At 36.5% G+C, this 25,401-nt stretch overlaps 1 protein-coding gene across 6 annotated transcripts in view; it reads left to right on the top strand.

Moving 5' to 3' along the window:
* Positions 1-18,667, top strand: part of LOC129426544 (RNA-binding Raly-like protein) — a 181,600-nt gene extending 162,933 nt beyond the window's left edge. For all 6 annotated transcript variants that reach the window (XM_055182942.2, XM_055182941.2, XM_055182940.2 and 3 more), the window contains 6 exons: positions 2,126-2,173; positions 2,780-2,955; positions 10,278-10,391; positions 12,368-12,537; positions 16,823-16,857; positions 17,415-18,667. In XM_055182942.2, the coding sequence (XP_055038917.1) occupies positions 2,126-2,173; positions 2,780-2,955; positions 10,278-10,391; positions 12,368-12,537; positions 16,823-16,855 (541 nt within the window). In that variant the 3' untranslated portion in view covers positions 16,856-16,857; positions 17,415-18,667. The remainder of the gene's footprint in view (positions 1-2,125; positions 2,174-2,779; positions 2,956-10,277; positions 10,392-12,367; positions 12,538-16,822; positions 16,858-17,414) is intronic.
* Positions 18,668-25,401: the final 6,734 nt, after the last annotated feature.

The raw sequence follows: 25,401 nt of genomic DNA, 5'->3' as shown, positions 1-25,401 counted from the left end.
ACAATTTACCAAAAGAGTTACTATGTGGGTAAAAATGACTCCAATTGAAAATGAATGGGAAATGCAAAAAAATAATTTTCCCCTTTTTTTGAAAAAAAAAAATCAATGCATCCAGAATAAATCTACAAAATTTAATCACAGAAAAGTAGGCCTGGTACTTGAGCACAAATGCAATATAGAAAAGACATGCTCAATCACACACGCGCACAAAGGTATGACTGCGACAGAGAGCATTTTTTTACATAATTTGGCAAAAAAAACGGCCACGGATGCAAAACAAAGGTGTAAATTGGTGGGCTCTAATGCTCACACACACACACACGCACGCGCCCACACACACACACACAAAGTCACAGTAAAACTTACACACACATAAAGACACAGACACACACAAAGACACAAACACACATGCACGCGCACACACGTACGCGGGCACACACACACACACACACACACACACACACACACACACACACACACACTAACATTCAGTCAAATTTCTGTGGCATTTTGTAAAAACAGACATTTCAAAATGCATAAAAAATACAAAAAAAATCTACTATTTGAAAAAAAAATTAATTTTTATTTCCTTTCTAATGTTTATATATACATAAATTCACAAAATGCATCACTAAAGTGGTTATTTGAGCAGTTGGCATGAATGGGCATCTGCTGGTCAAAATTATTTATTTTTTAAACTGTAATTCTTTTATGTTCTTTTCTAAACACCAGATGGACAAATTTAGATCATAATTTATGTGAATGGATTTTTTATAGAAATTTGATATTTTACAGGCAAAACACAGCTTTAATGTATAGCCGGGAAGTAAACAAAAAATGTATATATTATTTGTACCATTAAAAATTTCTCTCTTAATTTCTGGGGTCATTTTTACCCCCAAGGAACTCTAACATACATGTGTATACAGGAGATTCGGGGCTTGTGAGGGTTAATGCCTGATTTTGCAAAACCTTATTATACATCTTTAACTCTTTCCCCGCCAGCGTTTTAAAAAAAGTTGCCAGCCAGCGCCAGCATTTTTCATGATGTTCACAAAAGTTTAATGCCTTCCAGAAAATGTTCTTCTTTAAATATATAAACAAACAATATATCAGATGAAAGAACAGACCCTCTGCTTTCAAACAAAAAAACAAAAAAAAACGTTTCATCCTACCTTCATTAGTTCTCTTGTAATCACCCCTCAAACATGGGTAGGTTTCTTCAAAAACACCCAATTTTGAGCAAAAAGCTGAGATAATTTCATTTTTTGAAGGACTTTTGATAGAGATCAGATGCAGAGCGATCTTTAAAACATACACGGAGTTCTTTCTCTTTCACGTGAGGCGCTACTTCCGGGTTGTATAAGTTGAGGAAGTGGATAATAGCGGTATTGCGGAAAGACGGAAAATCTCGTCATTGGCGGGGAAGCGTTTGGCGACGAAAGAGTTAATCCTACCCAATTCCTACAAATACTTAAACTTAACACCTACTTTACTTTATTAATAAGCAGGAATTAGGACTATATTAAGGCAAAAGTAGTCAATAGTTAATTAATAGTCAAAAAATGACCTTAAAATGTGTGACCAGAATAAATTATGTACTTTTATATGATTTATTCGAGGTGTTCAAGCCTATCTTTGTATCATTTACTAAATAGGATTTAGAAAGTAATTGGTAATAAGTAGTTAAATACTTTTTGATAAGAGTTATTTGTACAGTAGTCTAATTACATGTTTAAAGTAACTTTTTTTTGTAACTTGCCCAACGCTGGTTAGGATTAGTGTTAGTTTCAGGGCTTGTACTTGGTAATTACACAGTTACACAATAAGTGCATAGTATGTGGAACTGGATTGTAAAATAAATTTTAAATACTTTTTTGACTATATAATTAAAGTATTTCTGCATTTAATTATTGAAATGCCTTTATAGACTTTCACTCTTTAGTACAATAATAATGTAAACAAGGTTTTTTTTAACAAGCTCAAAAATATTTCAGCTTTTTTCTACATAAAGCCTCATACTGTTGAAAGAACTGTTTCCAACCCTGAATGTTTTCCTATTAGACTTTATACACCTGTTAATACTTTTTCACTTATCTTATATCTCTGTTTTGTCCTTTTTCAGTGGTTATGAATTTGATTATGATTACTACAGGGAGGATTTCTACAATCGGTATGTATGCCTTTAGAAATATTAATAATATTAAGCAAGTTTAAACACTCGAGTTCTTCATCTGTGGTATATGAACAGTCTTTCATGGCTTTTAAGCAATTGTCACTGTGTATTTTTTAAAGATCGAAACATTACAAATATATGAAAGCAATTAAACAAAACGTTCATAGAAAAATCTCTTTTAATTTATATAAGCTAAACACCTACGGGTTGCCCTTGACAAGAATTAAAACATGAAATCAAAGGTGATTTTGTGCGGATCATTTCATCAGTCTTGAGTAAATGGAGCTTTTCTTTTTTTAAGAAGGTCTGTCTCATTTCTCTGGTGTCATGCTTTTGATCTCATCTTTTATTAGTTACTAAATGTCAGAGGAAGAATTGTGAATGCAAGAAAAGACTCATAAATTAGAGCAAGGGCATGCGATATTTGACATTTCTTGTTCCCCACTGTTTTTAGAAAGTTTAACTTAAAAGTAGATCTGCTAATTCCAGGGATGAAAATGATGCTTTCCCCCAAAAAACCTTTAAGACCCCATCATTTTAGAATCGAAACCTTTTTAATGATGTTATGTTTTCAATCTTCTTGTGGATCTTTTATCTGTTCAGGCTGTTTGACTATCATGGACGTGTGGCTCCTCCTCCGAGGGCCGTGATTCCTTTGAAGCGCTCACGGGTGGTCCTTCCATCCACTCGTAGAGGAAAGACTTCCTTCCCCATTAAAACCTCCTCATCCTCTTCAAGACCCCCATCGTCATCGTCGTCCTTCACCTCTGGACAGAAATGTAAGACTAGCTTAAGAAAAACTGTCTGGCCTAAAAAACAAGGGCTCTTTACTATTTATTTTAGTGCTGGGCAAAGATTAATCTAGATTAATCGCATACAAAATAAAATATGAATGTGTGTTGTGTGTAATTATTATGTATATATAAATACACACACATTCATGTATGTATTTAAAAAACATTTACATGTGTGTGTGTGTGTATATATTTAATAAAAAAATTCTGAAATGTATATGTGTGTGTGTGTGTGTGTGTGTGTGTGTGTGTGTGTGTTAAAATATACATAATAATTACACACAGTAAACACACATATTTTATGCAAAAACTCACTTTTGTATCCGATTAATCGCGATTAATCTTTGCCCAGCACTAATTTATTTATAAAGTATTATGTATATATAAAGTGTTTGCATATTGAAATCATTGAATATACATGCGTATCATTACGTTACCATTCTTTTCTTAGACATTCTTGCAATTATTTAAACTAACTTGATATTTGAGTTATTAAAAAAAGTTAAACGGTAAAACATTACATTTCTGTTCTCTAACCATTTAAAAAATTTTAACATGCAACTTCATTTAGTTAAATGTTTTGTTTGAGGTTGGCTTGCCCTATATATCTTTCAAAAATAAATGCCACTTGGGTTGATATATGAAGAGTTACGTTGCAAAATGAGATAAATCAATTTTTTCACATTTTTGTCAAAACATGTTTATTATTATGTTATCATGTTATTATTTTGTTTTATTGTGCTACTTAGCTGTATTTTGTAAGTTATGAAGGTTTAAATCAAAACAAACCAACTGTAGTTGCATTGAAATGAATTGGAATGCAGAACCAAAAAACGCGATTTCTGAACAATTAACAAAACGGTGGTTATCTCGTTTTGCAACGAAACTCTTCATATATCTACTATAATAACATCCATAAATATTTAAGTGTCTGAAGTGTCTCAATCTCCTGTTGTGCAAATAGAAAAGACATTATTAGTTCACAATGCTGAAATCACTCACATTGATGTGCAATATGCATTACTTTATTAAATTACTGACCTCTTAAAAATCTGGCACATGCAGTCTATAAGGTACAAAAAAATCATGAATTCACATGTGAAATGTGTTTTTGGATAATTTTTTGTGAATCCCATGTAAAACCCATGTGATCACATGTGCATAACGTGGTGACAATTTTTTTTTACATGTGATCACATGTGGACAACATGACCCAACTTATTTCACATGTGTTTTACATGGGAATTCACATGGGATTTTTTTTTCAAAAAGACACATTTCACATGTGAATTTGTCTAGGCGTGTAGCAGACGCTTTTATCCAAAGAGGTTTATTTATCACTAGCTGATGGGCTACCAGACAGGACAGACAAAACGTGTTAGTCAGCAGCTTACAGCAATTTACGGTAAAAATTTCAAGTGTATGCGAGAATGTATTGATTCCAAAAACTACAGACCAAGGTTTGTTGCATTCAGAAATGTTGTATTAGTTCAGAAAAAGATTAAAATTCAGAAAAAGTGAACATCACGCAGCAGTGTTTGCAAATCAGAATTCATAACACTAAACCAGATTTTATCTCTATGCCGTAAGTAGCGGCTTTTATAGCATCTGTCAGCATCTTAGCGACTCCTTCGAGTGTGGAGCTCAAAGGCTGAGATTAATGGCGGTGCATGACACTAATGCTCTTAACTGCAGTGCTGTCGTCCCTCCGGGGGCTTTACTTATATCAATGTAGACGTATTCATGGCATGTACACAAAAGTGCTACTGTTTACCATCATCTACATTTGACTGGAGCTATCCCCCTCCTTCACAACACAAACTGAAGATTAGTTTTATAACCAAAAAAGTTTGGTTAAGCACACTGACTGTTTGGCCAAAATGACTCGAAATTCATTGAAATGCTAATGAAAAATTCAGATGTTTTGTTTGGCTTTGATATTTTTGTCCCCAGCAAATACTAAAAGTTAGCTAAAAATGTTACAAAATTATATCAAATATAGTATCAAATAAAGATGAAACATATAAACACAAACCACAACAGAAATATTAATCAAATTAATCATAAATAAACGCAGCTTAAAGATGATTTGATGATAGTTTTTTATTGTTACAATTTTATTTCATTTTATTTCAAAAATCATTGGATGATTCTGCTCTCAGTAAAACCAGCCCTCTACAGCAATGCCTTTTATTTATATTTACATTTATTAATTTGGCAAGCGCTTTTATCCAAAAATTATCCCTAGCTGTCCCTGGGGCAGTACCCTTTCAATAAAGTACTCCTATGCACCTAAAGATTTCATATTGGTACCTCAGAAGTGCATACTGGTGCCAAAGAGTGCACAGTAGTACCTCAGAGGTGCATATTGGTGCAAAAGAGTGGACAGTTGTTTCTCAGAGGTGCAGACCGGTGCAAAATAGTGCACAGTAGGTGCATATTGGGGAAAAGAGTATACAGTAGTACCTCAGAGGTGCATATTGGTGCAAAAAGGTGCACAGTAGTACCTCAGAAGTGCAGACTGGTGCAAAACAGTGCACAGTAGTACCTCAGAGGTGCATATTGGTGCAAAAGAGTGCACAGTTGGTGCATATTGGTGCAAAAGAGTGCACAGTAGTACCTCATAAGTGCGTATAAGTGCCAGAGAGTGCACAGTAGTACATCAGAAATGCATATTGGTGCAAAAGAGTGCACAGTAGTACCTCAGAGGTGCATATTGGTGCAAAAGATTGCACAATTGGGGCAATAGAGTGCACAGTAGAACCTCAGAGGTGAATATTGGTGCAAAAGAGTGCACAGTAGTACCTCAGAGGTGCAGACTGGTGCAAAAGAGTGCACAGTTTGTGCATATTGGTGCAAAAGAGTGCACAGTAGTACCTCAGATGTGCATATTCGTGCAAAAGAGTGCACAATAGTACATCAGAGGTGCGTATTGGTGCCAAAGAGTGCACAGTAGTAGCTCAGAAGTGCATATTGGTGCAAAAGAGTGCACAGTAGTACCTCAGAGGTGCATATTGGTGCAAAAGAGTGCACAGTTGAACCTCAGAGGTGCAGACTGGTGCAAAAGAGTGCACAGTAGTACCTCAGATGTGCATATTGGTGCAAAAGAGTGCACAGTACAGTAGTACCTCAGAGGTGAATATTGGTGCAAAAGAGTGCACAGTAGTCCTAAGGTGCAGACTGGTGCAAAAAAGTGCACAGTTGGTGCAGACTGGTGCAAAAGAGTGCACAGTTGGTGCATATTGGTGCAAAACAGTGCACAGTTGGTGCATATTGGTGCAAAAGAGTGCACAGTAGTACCCCAGAGGTGCATATTGGTGCAAAAGAGTGCACAGTAGTACCCCAGAGGTGCATATTGGTGCAAAAGAGTGCACAGTAGTACCCCAGAGGTGCATATTGGTGCAAAAGAGTGCACAGTAGTACCCCAGAGGTGCATATTGGTGCAAAAGAGTGCACAGTAGTACCACAGAGGTGCATATTGGTGCAAAAGAATGCACAGTAGTACCACAGAGGTGCATATTGGTGCAAAAGAATGCACAGTAGTACCTCAGAGGTGCATACTGGTACCAAATGTACACGTATCTGTACCTAAATGGTACATAATAGGATCTCAAAGGAAACAGCTTGAGACCAGTTTTGACCATTTTTTCTGACAGTGTCAGATGTGTGTTTCTTGGGACCAACAGCATGAGAAACAGTCATTGTCTTTTTATCCTTCTTTGTAATTGAACACTTAATATAAATGCTTGAAGGCAATTTTTGAGATTTTTTTAGTTTTGTTTTTTGTTTTAATCTATTCTAATTGTCGCACCCACATGCACACGTGTTTGCTGAATTTTAGTAGATATGGCGACGTGTCAGCTAACCACCTACACTGAGCTTTGAGCCTCAAGCGGGTGGCGGCAGGTGTACACAGCATCTTGTGAGGAAGGAGAAAAGCTGGCAGCGGTGTGACAGTCGTGTCGGGTCACGCTGTGTTATCATGGCTGACGGCGGTGACAGTAGACAAGCTCTGGCTTCCTCAAGCAGAGGAGCCACAGGAATATACAGACTAATGAATTTTTCAACAAATCACTTGGATGTTTCCTGAAGCACTAATTATCTTAAAAAACAAGTCTTTTTTATGTCAAGAGGTGTTTCAATATATAATCTTATATAGTTTCCTAATATCAACATTTAATTTTCAGTATGTATACATTTGGCACCAATATGTACCTTTAAGATACTATTATGAACTCTTTCAGTACAAAGGTGAACTTTTTGAGGATAAGGATACCACCTCGTGTGAGCTCGAGACTTTTTTGACCATTTTTCCGACAGTGTACCTATATTTCGTATATGTTCCTAAACAGTATTGCAGGAACTGTGTCAGTATTTTGGTTTCCCATATCAGTGAAAGAATGCTTTGTAAATGTTAATGGAACCGAAAGTCATAAATTATTCAGTCCTGATATTTCCTATGAAATAGATCCCGCTCTGAATGAGAAGTTAACTGTTTTTGAAAGATGTCAAGAGACATTTCCATATTTTTAAAGCAATCCTGTGTCTGATCCCATCTGCTGCCCGTTTTTCGAACCTCTCTGCTGCTTTTACTTCCCAGCAAGGTCATTTTGAGATGCAAACTGTGATTTTAAGTGTTTATTAGATTCAGTTTGCGTTCGGTGGTGCAATCATCTGAGGGAGATTAATGTGACAGTTGTCAGACTTGAAAAGCAGTGGACATTTTCATCATTGAAAGTTTACAGAAATTAGCGGCTGAATGAATTAGGCGAGCAGGCAATTATCATAAACATTTCAGCCATATGTGACATGCAGCATATTTATTGGATGGCTAGTTTGCCCGAGGGACCAGCGAGTAATATACGGTTTAAGAGGACAACAGTGATAATACAGAATTGGAAAATTTCTCGTTCCCGGGTCAAATTTTTGAGCCTGCAAGTTGTGATATCAGTCCTGATGTGCAGCGCAACCGAGTAAATTTGCAATGCATTTTTAAAAAAGGATATATTGTACCTTCTTGGAATGGCATGCTCCAATATTTTGACTTTAAATATACAGTTTTTTGTATACTACATATTATGCCCGTTTTCAGTATGCATGGATTTTTGCCAAAAGTGAAGTATAAATCAGTGATGCGCGGGTCAATTTATAAACAACCCGCACCCGACCGACGTTTTTAACTAACCCGCCCGCAACTCGGACTGCAAAAAAAATGTACCCAACCCGCTTCATGGCCCGCACTTTTTTAAAGTAGTAATTGTTTAAAATAGTTAATTGCCATCTTTATTTCAAACGACCTGACCGACCAAGACCCAAATATCATTAAAAATATTTTTGGATGACTCGGAAACGCGGGTGACCGCATGCACCCGCTCATTTCGGATCAACCCGCGCATCACTGGTATACATCAAAGATACTGAATATAACAAGATTAAGCACTCCTATTATGAATAGGGGACAATGCAAAGCTCAATATGGTGGCTCTGGCAGTGTAAGTCCCGCCTTCTAGTTAAAACAACCAATCATCAATTGATAAAGACTGACGATTCTCTAGGGGAGTCACAGGTGGTGCTTGCCAAGTTGTTGCGTGCGTCTTAGCTAAAATTACCTTGTTAAAAGGTGTTTTAACTGCAATTTAAGCTTAAAGAATTAAAAATCCAGATAATTTACTCATCACCATGTCATCCAAAATATTGATGTCTTTTTTTGTTCAGTCGAGAAGTTGTTTTTTGAGGAAAACATTCCTGGATTTTTCTAATTTAAATGGACGTTAATGGACCCCAACACTTAACAGTTTTAATGCAGTTTAAAATTGCAGTTTCAAAGGACTTAACTATCCCAAAACGAGGCATAAGGGTCTAATCTAGCGAAACAATTGTCATTTTTGGCAAGAAAAAAAAATGCACTTTTACATCACAACTTCTTTTCTTCCTCCGGCTATGTGACGAACCAGCGCGACTTCACGTAATTGGGTAATGAAGTCGAAAAGTCATGTGTTACTTATATGAAACGCATATTTGCGGACCATTTTAAACAATAAACTGACACAAAGACATTAATTAGTATCATTCCACATACAACAACGTCGGAACGGTCCTCTTTCTCCACACTTGTAAACACTGGGGCGGAGTTTCGCATACGTCATCCGTGACCTCTTGACGTGACTTATTATGTCAAGTTGTGAAGAAGTTGAGGTTTAAAAGTGCATATTTTTTATTTTTCTTGACAAAAATGACAATTGTTTCGCTAGATAAGACCCTTATGCCTCGTTTGAGATTGTTTAGAGTCCTTTAAAACAGCAATTTTAAACTGCATTAAAACTGTTAAGTGTTGGGGTCCATTAAAGTCCATTAAAATGAGAAAAATCCTGTAATGTTTTCCTCAAAAAACATGATTTCTTCTCGACTTAACAAAGAAAGACATCAACATTTTGGATGACATGGTGGTGAATAAATTATCTGGATTTTTTTTTAAGAATATGGACTAAACAAAAGTTGAATTGTTGTAATTTTATTGTGATTTTAGCACATAATTTTAAAGATATCTGTATTTCCACATTCAAGTAAATAAGACTTTAATTTTGCATGACTAAAATAACTGTCTGGATGTTTTGCAAACATGGCCGCCTAGTGGTGTGACTTCCCTAAAGGGACTTTGTATAATTCAAAGCACACTACATTAAATACTGTATCCCATTATGTAATGGATTTGACCTTCGAATAACAGGGATGATTTTTATCGCTTTCATCATCCAAAATGTATATTTTACATGCATTCTGATCTTTAATAGCAGTACTTATTTACTTAATGAACTGGACACCATTTCCTGAATGCACTGTGGTTTTAGTACTGATTGAGACATTTAATAAGGTTTGAAACATTAAACATGTAATGAAGCATATACTGTTCAAAGCAAAAGCCATTAGTCAGGGCCAATGTAATACAATAGCATGTACAATATTTCTTTTTTTTTAAGTGAAAATATACGGAAATAAATTATATATTGCGCTTGAAAATCTGTCTCTTGCTCAAACGTTTATTCAGGTTGTACTGACTGACTAAAATGCAATAAAACAAATGGAGAATATCATCTTACTAGTGTCTGATGATATTAACCAGCACGACATGTAAGATTTTGGGTAAAGCTAAATTAAAAACAACAGGGAGGAAAATACTTTGAACCAAGGCAATTACGACCAGCAGCCCTGGATGAGAAATAAATTATCCATTGTGGGCTGTAATAATACAAGACTGTAATGTATATCTGCTCAGATGTGTATCTTTGTTGCTTTATCTCCCCTTGTAGTAAAGTCGGACCAACTCCAGACCATCAAACGTGAACTGACTCAAATCAAGATAAAAATCGACTCTCTTCTGGGCCGCCTGGAGAAGATCGAGAAACAACAAAGAGCCGAGTGCGGTGAGAATGAAAGAAAACTCTTTAGAAAGCAGAAATCAAATCCAGTCCAGAGGGAGGGGAGGTGCAAACATCAGCCGTACGAGAGGAATATTGAGAGCGCACGCACAAGCTATCCATCTCTGTGACAGGCGGGGAGACCGATAACTATTTGTCTTGACTGTTATAAAGGCAATCTTGCACTGTTTTACTTTAAAGAGCACGGATTATTCGATTCACGATTTTACATTTCCTTTGGTGTGTATTAGTACATGTTAACGATTTGCAAAAGGTACAAACCCCACAGTAAATTTATCGTCTCCAACGTAAATCCCTTTTTTCTTGGACTACAACAAACACACGGATTGTAGGCAACAGTTTACTTCCTGGGATTGGTGATGTAGACAAGACCGACATTATCATAATTCCTCCCGCTTCGGACTCACAGCCTGTAAGTTAACTTAAACAACATAATATCGCTGTTACATAATATCGCTGTTATTAACAAGGTATAGCATGTATATGTAGTAAAAACAAGTGTAACACACAAATCTATCTTGTTCTGTTGTGGGTCTTGACCTCACGGGTCCCACTACATGTAAGCCGCCATTTTGCGCCGCCATGTTTCTACAGTAACCCTAAATGGACAAACTGGTCTACAGAGCGCGTTTGTCACTACGTTGTCTCAGATGATGACATGTCTGTTCTGTGACGGCCATCATAGCTTCTTTATGTGCTTCGTAAGGGAGGGTGCAATTTGCAACCTCACCACTAGATGCCTGCTTAAATCTACACACTGCACCTTTAAAAGTTTTTCTGAAAAATTGTACTTTCACCCCTGCTCTCTTTTACGTTAATGGTGCACTGTGTAACTTTTAAAAATATCTCTTGAACGGAAATACAATATAATATACATAACTATATAAATGCCTTACATAATGAACTCTATTGTTTTTATTACCGTATTTTCCGGACTATAAGTCGTTCCGGAGTATAAGTTGCATCAGTCAAAAAATCCGTCATAAGTCGCATTTATTTAGAAAATTATTATTCCTTTGTGAGACATTTTGTTTGTTTATAGTCCGGAAAATACGGTACCTAACAATGAGCCGTTTTTATCTAAATAACACCGCGGGTCTGCTTACATGGAAGTGTCCGTCATGTTTCTGCAGTAGCCCTAAATAAATAAACTATTCTACAGAGCGCATTTCGCCCCTACATTGTCTCAGACAATGACATGTTTGTCCTGTGCTGGCTACTGTAGCTTCTCTTTGCGTTTCAAAAGGGGGGGTGAGCAGTGGATTGAGCCGTTAGTTGTGATTCACAATCTCACTGTTGGGTGCTGCAAAATTCTACATAGCACCTTTTATAGTAATATATCTGAAAGGTTTCATGTTTGATCAAATATATGAAAGACCAGAGTGAACATAAGTCATGTGGGTTCAAAATGCTGTAAAGGTGTTTACCGTATTTTCCGGACTATAAGTCACACTTTTTTTCATAGTTTGGTTGGTCCTGCGACTTATAGTCAGGTGCGACTTATATGTCAAAATTTATTCATACTGATTAACATGAACCAAAGGAAAACATTACTGTCTACAGCCATGAGAGTGCGCTATATGTTGCTCCTGTAGCCTACCCCTGAAAAAAACTGTTAACTGAAACATTAACTTAAAGACAACGGAGAAAGACTTAATAAACAAAATGTCCCCCAAAAGAATAATAATTTTCTAAATAAGTGCGACTTATAGTCCAGTGCGACTTATATATGTTTTTTTCATCTTCATGATGCATTTTTTGACTGATGCGACTTATACACCGGAGCGACTTATAGTCCGGAAAATACGGTAAATGACTTGTTTAAAAAGGACATTGTTTTTGGATTTGACTTGGGGAAACATGCTTTAATCACTTTCTCTGTATATGACAGATATTTGTTATATAAGTAATAATCTTTACATGTCTCTCTCTCTTTCTCTCTCTTTCGCTCTCATCATCAGAATCTCATAGGAAGTATGAGGATAACTGTGACTCTCTGCATGAGGAGTCAATATCAGAAACAGCGGAGAACTCTGGAGAAGAGGGAGGGGAGGGGACCTTAGACGTGGAGGCGGGTGAGATGACCGATGGAGGCGAGGATGACTATGATGAAGAAGGCAGCACTGATCTGGTAAGTCACCCCCACCTCCTGCAGCACTGGGGCTAAAAAGCCCTATTGAAGCTAATTCTGCTTGAATGAGTGAGTGAGTGGAGTGAGTGGAGTGAGTGGAGTGAGTGAGTGGAGTGAGTGAGTGGAGTGAGTGGAGTGAGTGGAGTGAGTGAGTGGAGTGAGTGAGTGGAGTGAGTGAGTGGAGTGAGTGAGTGAGTGGAGTGAGTGAGTGAGTGGAGTGAGTGAGTGGAGTGAGTGAGTGGAGTGAGTGAGTGGAGTGAGTGAGTGGAGTGAGTGAGTGGAGTGAGTGAGTGGAGTGAGTGAGTGGAGTGAGTGAGTGGAGTGAGTGGAGTGAGTGAGTGGAGTGAGTGAGTGGAGTGAGTGAGTGGAGTGAGTGAGTGAGTGGAGTGGAGTGGAGTGGAGTGGAGTGGAGTGTGAGTGAGTGGAGTGAGTGGAGTGAGTGAGTGGAGTGAGTGAGTGGAGTGAGTGAGTGGAGTGAGTGAGTGAGTGAGTGAGTGAGTGGAGTGAGTGAGTGAGTGGAGTGAGTGAGTGGAGTGAGTGAGTGGAGTGAGTGAGTGGAGTGAGTGAGTGGAGTGAGTGAGTGAGTGAGTGAGTGAGTGAGTGAGTGAGTGAGTGAGTGAGTGGAGTGAGTGAGTGGAGTGAGTGAGTGGAGTGAGTGGAGTGAGTGAGTGAGTGGAGTGAGTGAGTGGAGTGAGTGAGTGGAGTGAGTGAGTGTAGTGAGTGAGTGGAGTGAGTGGAGTGAGTGGAGTGAGTGGAGTGAGTGAGTGGAGTGAGTGAGTGAGTGAGTGAGTGGAGTGAGTGGAGTGAGTGGAGTGAGTGGAGTGAGTGGAGTGAGTGAGTGAGTGGAGTGAGTGGTGTGAGTGAGTGGAGTGAGTGAGTGGAGTGAGTGAGTGGAGTGAGTGTGTGGAGTGATTGGTGTGTGTGGAGTGAGTGGAGTGTGTGATTGGAGTGCGTGAGTGAGTGAGTGAGTGAGTGAGTGGAGTGAGTGAGTGAGTGAGTGAGTGGAGTGAGTGAGTGGAGTGAGTGAGTGAGTGAGTGAGTGAGTGAGTGAGTGAGTGAGTGAGTGAGTGAGTGAGTGAGTGAGTGAGTGGAGTGGAGTGGAGTGGAGTGGAGTGGAGTGGAGTGGAGTGGAGTGTGAGTGAGTGAGTGAGTGGAGTGAGTGAGTGGAGTGAGTGGAGTGAGTGAGTGAGTGAGTGAGTGAGTGAGTGGAGTGAGTGGAGTGAGTGAGTGGAGTGAGTGAGTGAGTGGAGTGAGTGAGTGGAGTGAGTGAGTGAGTGGAGTGAGTGAGTGAGTGGAGTGAGTGAGTGAGTGAGTGGAGTGAGTGAGTGGAGTGAGTGAGTGGAGTGAGTGAGTGAGTGGAGTGAGTGAGTGAGTGGAGTGAGTGAGTGAGTGGAGTGAGTGAGTGAGTGGAGTGAGTGAGTGAGTGGAGTGAGTGAGTGGAGTGAGTGAGTGGAGTGAGTGAGTGGAGTGAGTGAGTGGAGTGAGTGAGTGGAGTGAGTGAGTGAGTGTAGAAAGGAGATGGAAAGAGGTGCAGCTAGGAAACCCTAGGTGAAAAAGTAGTACACTTCTATAGTGTACTTAAAGTGCTTTTTTTAAAGTGGAAGAAAATGGGATAGAGACATAGACAAGACGGGGAACACAATAGATCAGGAAACAAGGACGAGAGAGAGAGAGAGAGAGCGAGAGCGAGAGAGAGATGAGAAGGAGATGAGTATTGTGGAAATGAATATCAGTACGAGAGAAAAACAAATGGTGTTTCCAAAAGAAGATTAAAAAACAGAAGAAAAACAGGGAGACATGAGGTTGGGAGAGAGACAGGGACCAGATGGAAATGAGAAGACGATGAGAGAGAGGCCACTGTGAGAAAAAGACAAGGAATTTAGAGAGACAAAAGAAAATGAGGACAAAAAAGAGACAAGAATGAAGAAAAAATGAAATGAGAGGGAGACAAAAATAAAATAAACATGGGGATGGGAGAGAGACAAGAGAGTGACGAGGGTGAGACACAGGGAAGGAAGGGGAATGAGAATGGAAGAAATATCAGAATGAGATAGACAGGAAGTAAGAAGAGAGACAGGGATGATGGGGACATGAGGTTGGGAAAGAGACAAGGATAAGAAGCAGACAGGTACATGAGAGAGACAAGGACGAGAGAGAGATGAGAAAGGGGGACGAGAGAAAGATGATGACATGATGAAGATAAGAATAGAAGCAAGATAAAGATGAGAGGAAGATGAGGATAGAAGAGAGACAGGGATGAGAGGTTGACAAGGATGGGGAGAGACCGGGACGACAGGGTGACAAGGATAAGAGACATACCAGCATTAGAGGGTAGTGAGGAAAGATGAAAGAGAGACATGGACCAGAGGAAGATGATGACAAGAGAAAGACATGAGGAAGAATAGAAGAAAGATAGAGACGAGAGGAAGATTAGGATAGAAGAGAGACAGGGATGAGATGTTGGTAAGGAAGGATGAAAGAGAGGCAGGGACAAAAGGTTGATAAAAATGAAAGGGATACAGGGATGAGAGAGAAAGACAAGTACAAGAGGTTAAAGGGACACTCTACTTTTTTGACTATATGGTCATTTTCCAGCTCCCCTAGAGTTAAACATTTGATTTTTATAGTTTTGGAATCCATTCAGCTGATCTCCGTGTCTGACGGTACCACTTTTGGCGTAGCTGGGCATAGTCCATTGAATCTGATTGGACCATTGGCATCGCGCTCAAAAATAACAAAGAGTTTGGATTTTTTCTATTTAAAACTTGACTCTTCTGTAGTTACTATCGTGTGCTAAGACTGACTGAAAATTAAAAGTTGCGATTTTCTAAGCAGATATGGCTAGGAACTATACACTCATTCTGGCGTAAAAATCAAGGACTTTGATGCCGTAACATGGCTTCAGCAGGCGTAGTGATATTACACAGCATCTGAAAATAGTCCCCTGCTATTGAAAGTAATCAAGAGGACTATTTTCGGCGCTGCGTAATATCACTACGCCTGCTGCAGCCATGTTACGGCATCAAAGTCCTTGATTGTTATGCCAGAATGAGGGTATAGTTCCTAGCCATATCTGCCTAGAAAATCACAACTTTTAATTTTCCATCGGTCTTAGTACACGATATAATTACAGAAGAGTCAAGTTTTACATAGGAAAATATCGAAACACTTTGGTTATTTTTGAGCGCGATGCTAATGGTCTAATCAGATTCAATGGATCATGCTAAGCTATGCTAAAAGTGCTAGCACCAGACCAGCTTGAATGGATTCCAAAACGGTAAAAATCTAATTTTTAACTCTAGGGAAGCTGGAAAATGAGTATATTTTTTTAAAAGTGGAGTGTCCCTTTAATTTCTGTCTCAGTTTTAACCCTCGCCTGTCACAAGCAGTAATTAAAACAGAATCAGAACCTCTAAAGGCTCAAAAGTCCAACAGCACTAGGACCAAGAGCAAAGTCAAAAAAGCTTTAAGATGACCAAACAGCGAGTCTGTATTCAAATGAACTCCTAAAACTGTGGAAATGAAGTAAAAACAGCTAACATAACTCCTGCATGCTAACCCACATTTCAGGTCAAGATGTGAACAAGACGTTTCATAAGTGTTTTCTTAACCAAATCTACTGCTACAAATTAGCTTCATTTTGAAAAGAAAATGTTTTAAAACCCTGATCTCAAAACATTACGATCTGTTTTACCTGTTTAATAGCTCAACCATCAAGCTGTCTGTTTCCAAACAGTCCTATTGATAGTTACCAGCCCATCTGAGATCAAATGAGACGTTTGGTTCATGTTCTGCCTCTGTATTTTTTTCTCTCTTAATGGACTTTGTACCATTCAGACTGTTCATACATATTTATAAAGTCCCTTTCACGTGACTCTCAGACAGAGCCGCGACGCACAAGCGTAATGAGCCTTCACATAAAAACGTTTCAGGCACATTACGCCCGGCTTTTTTGTCCCCATGAAACCAAAATTGATTTTTCGTGGAATGTCCATTAGCTTAGAGAGCGTCTATACGCTAGTGTACTATTTCTAGCAGACACATGCATATGTCTTCCTCTTGATGGACTAAAAATATCGACTCATCTCACGCTCACAGGTGTATCCATATTTTTGTCCAGTAAAATGCTCTCTAGATTGAGATGATGTACTTCAATGCCATCTGTTTCTGTCTAGCAAGACGCAAATAATTTTTCACAGCTGTGATGGATGCAAAAAGCTATTGCGTAGTAAAATATAAACAAAGAAATATGTGTTACTAAATTGAATCTGTATTTCTGTTACAGATGGAAAATCATGTGTCTGACATTGACAACTAAAGGTGAGTCAGCAAAATGTTTTATTTTTATTTGGATCAAAGTTTTTTTTTTTTATTAGGGATGCACCAATACAACATTTCTGTTACGATACCAATATTCGATTACTTCAAAATGTACCAATACCGATAGATAGCAATAATCTTGGTTTTTACGCAGTGTTTCAAATTATTATGCTGTAAAAATTACTTGTTGCACTTATATTTTTAAGTTTAATTAATTTGAAACTACAATTCATTTCAACTTTCTTGACTAGTGAGGGGTTGCTATAAATGAAATAAATAATAAATAACTTAAGCTAATTCAACTTTATTTAAGTTACAGCAACTCATGAAAAAAATAAGTTGAAATGACTTGTAAATTCAAGTTTAATTTAGTAAGTTTAATTAACTTGAAGTAGTAAATTAATTTAACAAAGAGTTTTAAATAACATTAAGTTTTAAACAATCTTCCTTGCTTGTATCTGCTTACTATAGGCCGATATATTGGTGCATCCCTAGTTTTAAAAAAATATATATTTTTTTGCGATTTATTCGTTCATTAAATGTTGTGCAATGCATAGACTTGTGTTCAATCCGGAGAGGAAATCGACACAAGACGTCAAACTCTGAGAAGACCGACATCTCTCAAAAGAGGCTGTGAACTTTCTCTCGACTGTAATTGAAGGAAGAACAAATGTTTGGACGCCATTTAGCATCTGCTGGTCACTTCTGCTGTCTTTCTTATGATAATGTCACATTCAATTGTGTTTTGATTTACAGACCTCCTTGTAAAATAAGTTCTAAAGATCATCATCACGTGAACGTTTTTCTTTAAAAGTCATGTTCTTTAAGAACAGATCAAACTTTGGGATTTGATGGGACTTTTTAGTGATTTTACTATTTACAGTGCAACAGTCTGTGTGTGGAAAATAAGCCTTAAATGTCAGAAAATGTAACCTGTCATTTTTGTCACCCTCAGTATTAACAGGGAAGCTGTTTAAAGAGTTTTAAAACATGAAAGCTTTTAAATATGTCTAAAAATGAATATGTTTAATGAGGCTGTCCGCCAAACCAATTTGTAATTTGCTTGTGTTTATTTGTTGAATGTCATGCAGTCTTTCACACTTATTTCAAAGCCAGTTTATGTTTTTTGAAAATATGTTTTGTGTATAGTGGTTTACATTTTATTCCATTATTTATCAAGATATATAAAAAAATGATATATATATATAAAAAAAGTTTAACTCTGTACTGCCACACATTCCTCAACACAAACTTAAATATTGTCAGATCCCTGTACATGTGTGTGTCACATCCCACTGTTTTAATTCAGTAGATTAATGACTGGACTATCAGACTACATCTGCTTTATACCCACGTTTTATGTTTTCTCTGATGTTAATGAGTTTAGAGTTTGTCATAATGAACTCTCTATTTTTCTATGGCAGATTTACACAAAAAGCTTCAAAATATTAATATTTGTTTTGCTGACATTCATTCTGCTACTGTACATAATTGATTTGTTTAAATGAGGTGTGTGAGTTGTTTGTGTGAAGCTTGAAACAGAATGACAAGAAATAGTTTAAATATTTTGAAATCGTGATTTGAAAGAAAAAAAGATTCTATACAGAATATTATCGTAACTGCTAAGCTGAGAGGTTTAGTTATACAACATCATTGTATAGAAATGTAAACTTTTTGTAAAGATATTTTTATGATTAGCATGTTTGTTTTTTTATGTATTTTCAGTTGTTTCATTTGTGGTCTGGCTAAAAGCTTCATGATGGAGGGAAGACTGTCATTACAATCACAATATTAAAATTTACAAAAACGAGTGTTCTAATTTTTCTAGATTTATTTTGGACTACAACAGTCTGTAAAATTGTAATTGTAAATTACAGTAGTTATGCAGCCGTTTCCCAGTAATTTACTGTAGATAAAAAATTTACACTGACCAAAAAACATAGCTATGCAGATGTTTTACGTTAACTTGCTGTAGATTTAAATTTGCGGTAACTTACTGTAGATTTAAATTTACACTGACCAAAAAACACTTAGCTATGCAGACGTTTTACGGTAACTTACTGTAGATTTAAATTTACACTGACCAAAAAACACTTAGCTATGCAGACGTTTTACGTTAACTTACTGTAGATTTAAATTTGCGGTAACTTACTGTAGATTTAAATTTACACTGACCAAAAAACACTTAGCTATGCAGACGTTTTACGGTAACTTACTGTAGATTTAAATTTACACTGACCAAAAAACACTTAGCTATGCAGACGTTTTACGTTAACTTACTGTAGATTTAAATTTGCGGTAACTTACTGTAGATTTAAATTTACACTGACCAAAAAACACTTAGCTATGCAGACGTTTTACGGTAACTTACTGTAGATTTAAATTTGCGGTAACTTACTGTAGATTTAAATTTACACTGACCAAAAAACACTTAGCTATGCAGACGTTTTACGGTAACTTACTGTAGATTTAAATTTACACTGACCAAAAAACACTTAGCTATGCAGACGTTTTACGTTAACTTACTGTAGATTTAAATTTGCGGTAACTTACTGTAGATTTAAATTTACACTGACCAAAAAACACTTAGCTATGCAGACGTTTTACGGTAACTTACTGTAGATTTAAATTTACACTGACCAAAAAACACTTAGCTATGCAGACGTTTCACGTTAACTTACTGTAGATTTAAATTTGCGGTAACTTACTGTAGATTTAAATTTACACTGACCAAAAAACACTTAGCTATGCAGACGTTTTACGGTAACTTACTGTAGATTTAAATTTACACTGACCAAAAAACACTTAGCTATGCAGACGTTTTACGTTAACTTGCTGTAGATTTAAATTTGCGGTAACTTACTGTAGATTTAAATTTACACTGACCAAAAAACACTTAGCTATGCAGACGTTTTACGGTAACTTACTGTAGATTTAAATTTGCGGTAACTTACTGTAGATTTAAATTTACACTGACCAAAAAACACTTAGCTATGCAGACGTTTTACGGTAACTTACTGTAGATTTAAATTTACACTGACCAAAAAAACTTAACTATGCTGTAGATTTAAATTTACACTGACCAAAAAACACTTAGCTATGCAGACGTTTTACGTTAACTTACTGTAGATTTAAATTTGCGGTAACTTACTGTAGATTTTAATTTGCGGTAACTTACTGTAGATTTACATTTGCGGTAACTTACTGTAGATTGAAATTTACACTGACAAAAAACTTAGCTATGCAGACGTAAAAAACGTAGCTATGCAGAATTTTTTTTACGGTTTACGGTAACTTACTGTAGATTTAAATTTACACTGACCAAAAAAAACAGCTATGCAGACGTTTAAATTTACGATAACTTACTGTAGATTTAAATTTGCGGTAACTTACTGTAGATTGAAATTTTCACTGACAAAACTTAGCTTGCAGACGTAAAAAAACTTAGCTATGCAGAAATTTTTTACGGTTTACGGTAACTTACTGTAGATTTAAATTTACACTGACCAAAAAAAACAACTATGCAGACGTTTAAATTTACAATAACTTACTGTAGATTTAAATTTGCGGTAACTTACTGTAGATTTACATTTGTGGAAACTTACTGTAGATTTAAATTTACACTGACCAAAAACACTTAGTTATGCAGACTTTTCACGGTAACTTACTGTAGATTTAAATTTACACTGACCAAAAAAAACTTAGCTATGCAGAAATTTCACGGTAACTTACTGCAGATTTAAATTTACACTGTGTTACGGCCAGCTCTTTTCTAACCGCAACATAAAAACCACAGACACCAGTGTTCAATAAACAAAAATATTTTATTTATTTTAATAAACAAAATAAAACACTCATAACAAAACAAGTCTAAGGAAAATAAAGAAACAAAAGAAATGAGAAACACTACAATAAATATTAAAACAACCTGATATAAGAAGTATAACAAAACTAAATCACAATGAAAAGGTGATGAGCCTTTTCTGTATTAAACTTTCAGAGAGAGAAAGAGTGTACATGTGTCCCGAACGACTGCTCAGAGCTCTTATATACTCTCTCTCTCTCTCTCTCACACACACACACACACACACTCTCCTGTTCCTCAATTAGCAATTAAGGTAAGGGGGTGACTAAATTACCGTAGTTATGCAGCCGTTTGCTTACTGTAGATTTAAATTTACATGTCAAAAACCTGTAGTTATGCAGCAGTTTCCTGGTAACTTACTGTAGATTTAAATTTACACTGAAAATTACCATAGTTCTGCAGTAACAGTTTGTTCAAAGTGAAATGAACATTAAACATTAAGTCTTTGTCTTTACAGAATAAAACTATAAAATAACAGCCTCATGCAAAGCATTTTGGAAACCAGAAATCCTCATCAACTCTTCTGTTTTTTTCCCTTTAGATTTTGGTTTCCAGAATGCTTTGCGTTATGTTGTTATTTTACTTTAATTCTGTAAAGGCTTCGTTTAATGTTTATTTAACTTTGAACAAACTGTTGCCACTAAATAACATAAATTTAAATCTAACTTACTGGCCAACAGCTGTTGTGCGTGTACTGTATGCGCATCGTGGATTAACATACTTTTAGGGTTAGGGTTAGCACATATGCATTTTAGTTTTCGCTGGATTGGTATTGCAATTTGTCGCAATGTGTATGCGTAGAATGGCTTTGAACTCGTTGAGTCATACGAAAAATATTTTGCAGGGCTGTGCGTTCAACAGCGCGCATACGTAAGATTTAATTATACTTAATGATGTATTTGTTAACATTAGTATAAGATTTTAGTTTTTTATGGTTTGCTTTGAATGTTAAGCGCCTTACACAATCCTTACCAAAATATGTATTGTTGTTTTTCATGTAACATTGCATAACATAAACATCTTTGAAATATATTTTAAATGCAGATAGAGAACTTGGCAATGACATTGTGTGTGCGCATGAGGAGCGACTACAGCACCTGTCGTTGTTTTGGATGCACCTGAGAGCAGCTGTAACAGATGGCAAATCAAACACAGTCAATTTATCAACATCAAAAGCAAACGTCAAGGTTAATGAGGGCCACTGGCCACTTCACATGAAACCATTTCATTGGATTAACTTTCTTCTGATCTCATTTCAACATTCACAAGACTATTAACCCTAGAAGTTGTTAAGACAATAAAAATATTTTATGTTCACCCGTCAAACTTTAGCACTCACACTTTCCCCCCATATCTCATCGTAAAATCACAACAGCATTGCATGAAATTATTTGCAAAATCCAATTATTGTGATTTTACACACGGATGGATTATGAACGAGAGAAAAAATATATTTGGATGGAATCCAGCTGCATTACCATCAACAAATAGGACTGAAAACAATAATACAAAATTTCATTTAAGTCTTTATTGATAGAATATGGAAGAGTCACTTTTTCCAGGCCTAATTTATTTAACAGTTCACAGTTAATCCTGGAAAAGATGCAATGCAATATCCAATTTCATATCCAAACGTTAAGTGGTTGTGCAGCATTACAAATATTCATCTCTCAGCTCACTGCACAAATCTTCATTAACATTTATATTATATTAGCTCAGGCAGGGCCGTGCACAGACATTTTTTGGTGCAGTGGCCCCAACAAAAAAAAGGGGGCACTGGGGGGGAGTGGTGGTACTATTAATATGGTTTTAATAAAATATGATGATAATTATAGATTACTAGTAGCAACTAAGACAAGTGATTATCATATAGGGGTGCACGGGGCAAAAACTAACGCTGGGTTTAGTTGTAACACGGACTGTTTACATTGTGGTACAAGGTTGAGCGTTTTGTTTTTCCGGTATTTTTCTCACGCTGCCAAAAGACGATCTCCTGCAAATTATTTGAAATGTATAATGTTTTTCCAGAGAGTTATTGATAAGTGTTCATGATTTATCATGATAAATTTTTTCATGATATGTTTTTTCGGTTTCTAAGTTGGGTGTGTGAGATACCAAATCCAATGTTATGTCATATAACACTAGAAACAAACTTCAAATGTTCATTTGTAGCATAGATGTGTGTGTTGCTTGTGTAAATTATAATTAATCAAACTCAAATATTTTTTGAATGATTAGGCAAAAACCAAAAAGCGTTAGATTGTGCCCCGCTCTCCCCTACTTAATAACAAGAATTAAAGTGTGACAAACTGCTAAATACTCTTTATGATTTACCTGCTGGCTGTTGTTACTGGCACACATCTTGGACATGTCTATTTGATGTATGCATCTACATCTGCAAGAAAGGCAGTGGCTCTAGCCAACGGACACCCACCCGTGCACGGCCCTGAGCTAAGAAAAAGTCATGAAAAATGTTACTTAGCTGTCACTGGAGCAGTAAGTAAACCTTTGCACTTCAAGAGTGCATATTAGTACCTCAATACACTTATTGGTACTAAATAAATGATACATATGAGGACCTTTTAAGGGGTACAGCTTGGGGCCATTTTTTACATGGAAAAAGACATTGTTTTTTGTACTTTTTTTCTGCAAAGTGTGCCAACAGTCACAAATAAGGTGATATTTATGATTGCATATTTTTTAATTTGATAACACAAGCATTGTAATTTTAAGAATGTGAATATCCCCACTATTAAGCAACAGTGACAAAGAGTTTTTCCCCACCTTATGTGATCCAGATTTCACGTTGATTACATTGCTGTAAAAAAAATTGCTGTAGTTATGCAGCTGTTTGCCAGTTACTTACTGTAGATTTAAATTCTTTTTTCTTAACTGGCAACAGTTTGTTCAAAGTTAAATAAACATTAAACATTAACAAGTCTTTAAAGAATAAAACTATAAAATAACAGCCTTATGCAGAGCATTCTGGGAACCAGAAATCTATGGAGGATGAAAAATGACTTAAGTGTATATAAATGAATAAATACATAAATGCATGAATAAATAAATGTAGAAATACATAAATGAATAAATAAATAAATGCATGAATAAATAATTAATTGAATGCATAAATAAATAAATTAATGTAGAAGTACAGAAATAAATAAATGAATAAATACATAAATGCAGAAATAAATAAGTATTAATTAAATGCAGAAATAAATATATTGTTTTGTAAAAAGTATAAACTTTAAATTTTATTATTTTTGCAGCACTACATTTATTTCTACATGTGTTTATGAATTTCTACGTGTATTTATGTATTTCTACATGTATTTATTCATGCATGTATATTTATTCATTTATATACACTTAAAGGAATATTCAATTTTCTTAAATGAAAAATCCAGATTATTTACTCACCACCATCTCATCCAAAATGTTGATGTCTTTCTTTGTTCAGTCGAGAAGAAATCATGTTTTTTTGAGGAAAACATTGCAGGATTTTTCTTATTTTAATAGGCTTTAATGGACACCAACACTTAACACTTAAATCAACACATAACAGTTTTTTTCAACTGAGTTTCAAAGGACTATAAACAATCCCAAACGAGGCATAAGGGTCTTATCTAGCGAAACGGTTGTCATTATTGACAAGAAAAATGGGAAATATGCTCTTTTGAACTACAACTTTTCGTCTAGATCCGGTCCAGCGTGACCTAGCGTAAATGCGTGGTGACGTAAGGAGGTCATGTGTTACATATATAAAACGCACATTTGCGGACCATTGTAAACAATAAACTGACACAAAGACATTAATTAGTTGACATACAACAACGTAGGAACGGTCCTCTTTCAACACACTTGTAAACACTGGGGTGGAGTTTTGCGTTCGTCCTCTGTGACCTCTTGACGTCATGACGTGTTGCGTGGGGTCACGCTGGCGCATAACGACCGGATCTGGACGACAAGTTGTGGTTTGGGGGTGCATATTTTTTATTTTTCTTGTCAAAAATTACAATCGTTTTGCTAGATAAGACCCTTATGCCTTGTTTGGGATCGTTTATAGTCCTTTGAAACTCCGTTGAAAAAAACTGTTAAGTATTAAATGTTGGTGTCCATTGAAGTCTATTAAAATGAGAAAAATCCTGCAATGTTTTCCTCAAAAAACATAATTTCTTCTCGACTGAACAAAGAAAGACATCAACATTTTGGATGACATGGTGGTGAGTAAATTATCTGGATTTTTCTTTTAAGAAAATGGAATATTCCATTTTTCATCCTCCATAGAAATCATCATCAACCTTTTACTATTTTTGTCTATTTAATTTAAATCAACAGTAATACTGTCATTTCTACAGATATCTTTTACAGTGGTTTAAATGTGGCCTGCATGAAGAGCTATTAATGTGGAGGAGTACAAAAGCTATTTTAAGCAAACCCTTGGGTGCCAAAGTGAATTTCTTAGTCTTGGATCTGTGCTTACTAACAAGCGTTCCTAGTCCCAAGGGCTTGTCGAGAGATCTTATGGCTAGGCCTATGCCAGTCTTTTCACAAGCCGATAGCTCTGGCTGGATTCTTTCATTACTCTCTTCAGGGTTTCTTCTTCAGTCAGGCCAGTAAATTGTGAAATGGCACTCATGCACATCGAGGGTGTGAGTGTCTTCTCTGTTCTACTG

Source organism: Misgurnus anguillicaudatus, chromosome 25 (genome assembly GCF_027580225.2).
Source record: "Misgurnus anguillicaudatus chromosome 25, ASM2758022v2, whole genome shotgun sequence".
Lineage (NCBI taxonomy): Eukaryota > Metazoa > Chordata > Actinopteri > Cypriniformes > Cobitidae > Misgurnus > Misgurnus anguillicaudatus.
The sequence above is the reverse complement of the archived record's forward strand: the minus strand, read 5'-3'. Positions and strand labels throughout refer to the sequence as shown.